The 6,084-nt window shown below is 46.7% G+C and overlaps 1 protein-coding gene across 1 annotated transcript; it reads right to left on the reverse strand.

The window, feature by feature from the left end:
- Positions 1-569: 569 nt before the first annotated feature.
- EDB91DRAFT_1088918 (uncharacterized protein) lies at positions 570-872 on the reverse strand (the record flags this gene model as incomplete). The annotated part of the gene is made up of 1 exon (XM_041316541.1): positions 570-872. One exon carries the CDS (start codon positions 870-872, stop codon positions 570-572), a length of 303 nt encoding a protein of 100 aa, XP_041168850.1.
- Between the last annotated feature and the right edge of the window lie 5,212 nt (positions 873-6,084).

Genomic DNA, 6,084 nt, shown 5'->3' on the forward strand with positions numbered 1-6,084 from the left:
CATATTCATTGGTAATAATATCATTCCTGGCCATCCGTTAACATCAAGGATATCTTCATCATCGGCCCATGGTCCGCTGGCCTGTGTTATACGGGATATTATGCACATCAGTTGCCTCGTATAATACAGAGTTTGTCACTGAAGGGGCTCATATTGTGGAGATTCCCAAAATGGGCGATGTTTTTGGTGTTGTGGGGTAATTCCTACACTGTGCCTGGAAAATGCGAAAATATCATGTGTGGGAATATATGGGACCAAACACTCCAGCTTGATGCTTCATGGTCAAAGGGATTAGTAGGGTGGGCAGTGTCTCTGACTTGATGCTTCACTCTCACAAGTTTAGAGTCATTGTGGCATCAAGGCTTGTGCCTAATCTGACACTTTGAAGCTTCAATACTACAGGTACAGGTGACTATATTTGATGGTTGGAAGTCGCCAGCCACTGATAATATGGGCAACTAGAACTGGGCCATGCCTCCCAAGTCCCCAGTGCTTGCAGAATGGATGCAGAAGATGAGGTGCATGGATTGAAAGATGTTCATGATCGATATTAGGGTACGGACGAAAAGTCATCCAGCTGTTATTAACATGTTATTAATGTCCACATGACCCAAAAATGACAATTTTGCTACAGCTGCTACCATGCCTTCCAACTCAGCATCATCCTCCTCTATAGCGTTGCCTTGAGTGCTACCTGGGTCATTACTAGGACTTTCCTCATATTGATCAGACAAGGCCTTGGTAACAATTGGCATGTGAAGGTTCACATCTGCCTCAATGTTGAAGGCTGAATCCTCAGCTGGCTTAGAGACTAGCTTCTCATCGAGCCAAGTATCTTCTTCATCTTCAATTATTTCTCCCTGCTCTTCCATGTCCACAGACAAATAGCTGCCAGTGGTGTAACGACTGCGCTTAACCACACATACCACGTCCCTTTGATTTGATTGTCTTTCTTTTGACCTTTACTTTACCCCTCAAATATGCACTTATATTCAATATCTGTCTGTCATTGTGATACTGATATATATCTCTTATTTATTCAATCTGAGTAACTTAGCTACTCCTTATCTCATTAGATTACTCCCTGTTTATCCCGAGTCTCATATAGCCCTAGCTGCACTTACTTATATACGAGTCGGAGTACTAGAGTTACCTTAGTGTTTTCTGGACCCCCAAATCCCAGACTTTTACCCTGTCATTCGACCGAAAGCATTCTTCTCTCTGTGTCGTTGCCTTTGAGCTTTGCATGCTAAATAGCCAATGCCACATTTTTTTTGACATACAGAAGTCTATCCTAGAACTTAACAACCTTATCTGCTCATACCTCATTGACCCTGGAAGTAACGGTTAGGCCCACCACTACGAACCAATTGACAATATCACACACCATGTCTGCTCAATACAACCTTCAACCAAAATGCTCAGTTCTAACCAGCGTTGATACCATTCCCAGAGCTCTGAGTGAGTCTCCTTTAAAAACAATCAAAACTAATGATACCCCCATACCCTCGTCAGCAGAGAGATCCCCATCTCGAGCTGATGACACCATCTGAAAGCCCATCTGCTCATACAGCAATGTGGCAGGGATGAGGCCCGAATTGCCCCAGCCTTGTGCTGGATCGTGTTCGGCTAGTGTTCCTAGCTCTACGGCTAATACCCATTATGATACCCAACTGTCGGAAGAGACCATTAATAAAATTATTAGAACACTAGAGAGCCCCCTTGAGAGCATGAGTGAATCAACTGACAAGTTGGATGACAGAGTGCCCTGGACAACAATAGAGCACTGTCGCAGAAAGACTGAGAAGGTGGCATGTCATCAATATGAAAAGGAACAGTCCCGAAAGACTGACCAAGTAAGGAAGGCCGAGACTAGGCCAACTGAAGCAGTGAAACAGCACCACCCTGACCGGAGGAACACTGAGGTGGACAAACGCCAAAACGGGGAAACATCATCCCTGGAAGAAGGACCGTCCAAGCGAAAGGGTGTGGACCCACAAAACTGGGGAAACGTAAATATTGACAAGTCTGAGATGGACCTAGAAGCCCAGGAAAAGGCTTTGAAAGCATGGGCAGCTGCCCATGATCAGTCCCGGAAGGAACCACAGGAATCTGATCTTGAGGAATCCAACCAAGGGTCTGTGAGACCCCCTGAGACTGAAATTGAACGAGCGGTTCAGGCTGCGGAGAAGTGCGTAGCCCTGAACTTTGAGAAGCAAATAAATCAGCTGCAAAGCAAGATCAGGAAGAAGGACTCAATCCTAGCAAAGACGGCGGACTTACCGCCAGGAAGAAAACCGACAAACCCACTAGAAACCCAGTGGAAAGGATCGTCAATAAGGCTGTGAGCAGGGATGGAAAGAGAAGAGCCACCTGGGCTTCACCAGCAGCACTGGACTCGATGGCCCAAATAGCTCCTTGGAGCTACTTAGGCCAGGTGTTCGAGCAAATCGAACCAAGAAGGAGACATAGAGGATCAGAGCCCACAGATGATGAGTCGTCTGCATCATCATCATCCCCATCCGAGAGCTCAACTGACTCCTTGGAAAAAACATCGGATAGCACCTCTTCCAATAGCTCGGAGAGCGAACCCCGTGCTCGAAAGACGAAGGTGTCCAAGAGAAAGTGAGATCACTCTAAGAAACAGAGGTCGGCTAAAAAATCGGACAGGGGGAGGGTCATGCTAAGACCCATCCCGCCCGCCGAATATGATGGGTTGGTCAACTCCCAGGTGTTCTATCGGTTTATGACCGAGGGAACCGGCTACATGCAAGATGGCAATGTCGCCAGAAAGCAACAAGTGTTTGTGCTATCACACTACCTCAAAGGGAAGGCTCATGACTTCTACATGAGGCAAGTGTCAGACAAAGCCGATAAATGGAGACTAAGGGAATTTTTCACCAAATTGTTCAATTATTGCTTCCCTCTGGACTTCTGTTTGAAGCAGAGGAAGAAATTAGACCGTTGCTATCAGGGCAATAAATGAGTAAGAGACTACCTATCTGAGTTAAACAAATTATGGATGATGATAGGGGAACATACCAGACCGCAACAAAGTGGTGAAGTTCTGGTTCGGATTGAATCCGACAATCCAGAATGAGCTGTACAAAATGCAGCTCAACCCAGAAGTGTCATCATTGAGAAAGGTGCAAAACACCACTGAAATAGTTCGAACTCGCCAACTCAGCGACCACAGATCCAAGAAACTGTGAGGAAGGCCCCCACAGCGCCAGGAAGTTCAGGAAGAGATAAGCCTGAAGGACAATCCAAGACCTCAGAGGCTCGGAACAACGCCGTGTCAGTGTCATATACCTGATCCGACCGCTCCAATATCAATATTTGCTCTGCCTTCCAACTACCTCCGCTCCATCCATCCTCCACTCCGTCCAATCACAGTCCACATCTGCTCCTATGCTTCTGCTCATCCACCCAACCGGTCACCTTCTAGAACGTCTTCACTCAACTGGAACCTCTTTCCCCTTTTTAGATATATACTTTCCCCTTCGGTATATAGACCCTTACTTCCGGATCACCGGTAACTCCTCTTACCTGCTCAATCACTGATCTGACTGCATACATATTGATATCCACTCCGACTTATGTCTTCACCTGTGTAAGCACTTACAAATTATATCCTTGGTACATAGCTTTACAACATAGTTCTCCTAATCACTGCCTCACACTGAGAAGTATATAACATATCCTGTACTTAGACATTTCCTCAGTCTTAATATTACTTGTCTTCTTGCAGTTACTACTTGTGAGAATTCTCAGTAGGACCTTGCCTCCTCCGGACACAAGTTTCATCTTGTTGTTGCCTCCGACTTAGAGCCATGCTCTAAGTCTTTCCCCTTACTTCTCCGCCCCTATCAATAATCCCCCCTTTCTCCTATCCACCCTCCGCACTATCCTCCGCCTTCCTCACTCCGCTCCTAGTCGGCCCACCACTAATAGCACTTACCTCCTGACCCTCAAAGTGGACCAAGCGGTCTACTCGTCCTATTGTCGGACAACGTCGGACCCGCTCTAAAATTGGGGCACGTACTCAGCTAAGGATGCAGCGCAAGAGCTGAAGCCAAGCCCCAACCCCTCCGCTTCTTGAGCCCAGCACAGTACCTAACAGTCAGGCCCAACCCAGGGAAACAATCAGCACAAGCCTAAGTTCATGCCTCAGCGCAAGGATCGACCAAGTCAGCCTTTCAACAACAAAAGGCAGGACACCCCACAAGAAGAGAAGCTCAGCAAGGATGAGCACAATAATTGATGTCTGAAAGGTGTTGTTTTATTTGCCGAGAAGTGGGGCACATGTCCTGTCAGTGCCCTAAGAGAACCAATGTACTGTTAGCTAGATGGGATAGGCCTCCTGGGGTACCCAGCTATGCCAGTCCTTGTTGACACGAACACTACCGAGCAATTACACGAATTAGCTGACAGTACTGAGACAATTGATACCCTCACTGTTGGGAGCATGTGTGTGTCCTATGGAAAAGGTGAGGAAGAATGTCCTGATGAAACCTGGAACATTGAGGACGTACCTCTGGGGGATCCCATATCTCAAAGGACAGAACAGTTGCTAGTGATACACGCCCCATATCTCGGGGACGACCTTAGTAGAACAGAGACTCTGTCAGGTCAGTGGTTCTGGGTCTACCAGACATCAGATACTTACCATGCAATTGTCAATTAGGCTCGCAGGAACAAGGAGGACTTATTAGTCCCATCCTCTTTGTTATGGCAGCCTGCATTTTTTTTATAAGTGACTGGTATACCACCCAACTAGCGTAACGGTTTGACTTGCCGAAATGATATATACAGCTTATGCGTTGGCAAAGCCGCATGGGTGACCCAATATCGACGCGTCTGTGCGAAATTTTAAATAATGAGCCTAACTTACCTGGTTGCAGCTCCCCCAGCCGCTTTCATTGCAAGTGAACAATGTACAAGGATGACATTACCTTTGAGATCTGGGACAGGGACTTAACATTCAGTATATGGGCCAACAATGTCTATCTTAACAACCCTAAGCTGAACATCACCCACTGGTATGCCAAATGATTAATGAAAGCTTATCGTCAGTCAAGTAACACCCTATTTGAGAAGGAAATCGAATGGGAGAACAACCATTTCAGGCTGCTCGATGATGGACCAATGAGCTCTCTGAACTGTGCACTTGAGGAAGTCGTACAGCAGCTATTCACAATCCCGGATGTGCAATTCACTGAAACACTAGATCACTTCCAATTAGTAGAACTCAATGGGCAGCAAGTGGCCCCAGGCACATACCCTGAGATCCAGCAGAATGCAGCAGTGACATGAGACTTTAAGCGCCTCATTCCAAAACCTGTGGTCATAGTAGTACATATAAACAGACGACCTGCTTGTGCGCTTGTCGACACCAGGTCATTAGTGGACTTCATGTCCTCTACCCTGGCGGAACAACTATGCATTAAGAAAATTGTGTTAGAAAAACCCCTCACCATCCAATTGGCGGTACAAGGGTCACATTCCAAAGTGAATTTTGGCGCAAAGGTGCAACTGGATAATCAGAAGATCTGTGAGGATCACTTCTTTGATATCATCAACTTACAAAAATATGACCTCATCCTTGGAATGCTGTTTTTGTTCCAGCACCAGGTAATGGTCAGATTCAACCCATCCTGGGTTGTCGTTGGGAGCACTTCAGCCTTACCAATCAAAGGTGAACAGGTCTCCGTATTAGAATCACGGGCCGCAGAGGCCTATGAGGAGAATCTGGAGCAGGTGCATCAGCAATTATACCAATGGGCTAAGCCATTATGTGCTAAAGCAAGCGAAACAGGCTTACCTCCTCTCAGGGCCATCAATCACACCATTCCGCTCATTAACACAGAGCAGGTCTACAAATGGAGACCATCGCGCTGTCCTGAACCACTGCGACCCCAGTGGGGAGAGAAGTGCAAAGCGCACTTAGCCATGGGGTGCTGGCGAATGACCAGCACTGGGAATACAGCACCTATGCTGTTTATCCGCAAACCAGGGACGGATAAACTATGAACAGTGTTACAGCTGTGCTTTACGAACTTCTTTTCTTCCTTTTCCCTTGAT

Source organism: Suillus paluster (genome assembly GCF_016628075.1).
Source record: "Suillus paluster strain FC165 chromosome Unknown EDB91scaffold_246, whole genome shotgun sequence".
In the NCBI taxonomy this organism is placed as follows: Eukaryota; Fungi; Basidiomycota; class Agaricomycetes; order Boletales; family Suillaceae; genus Suillus; species Suillus paluster.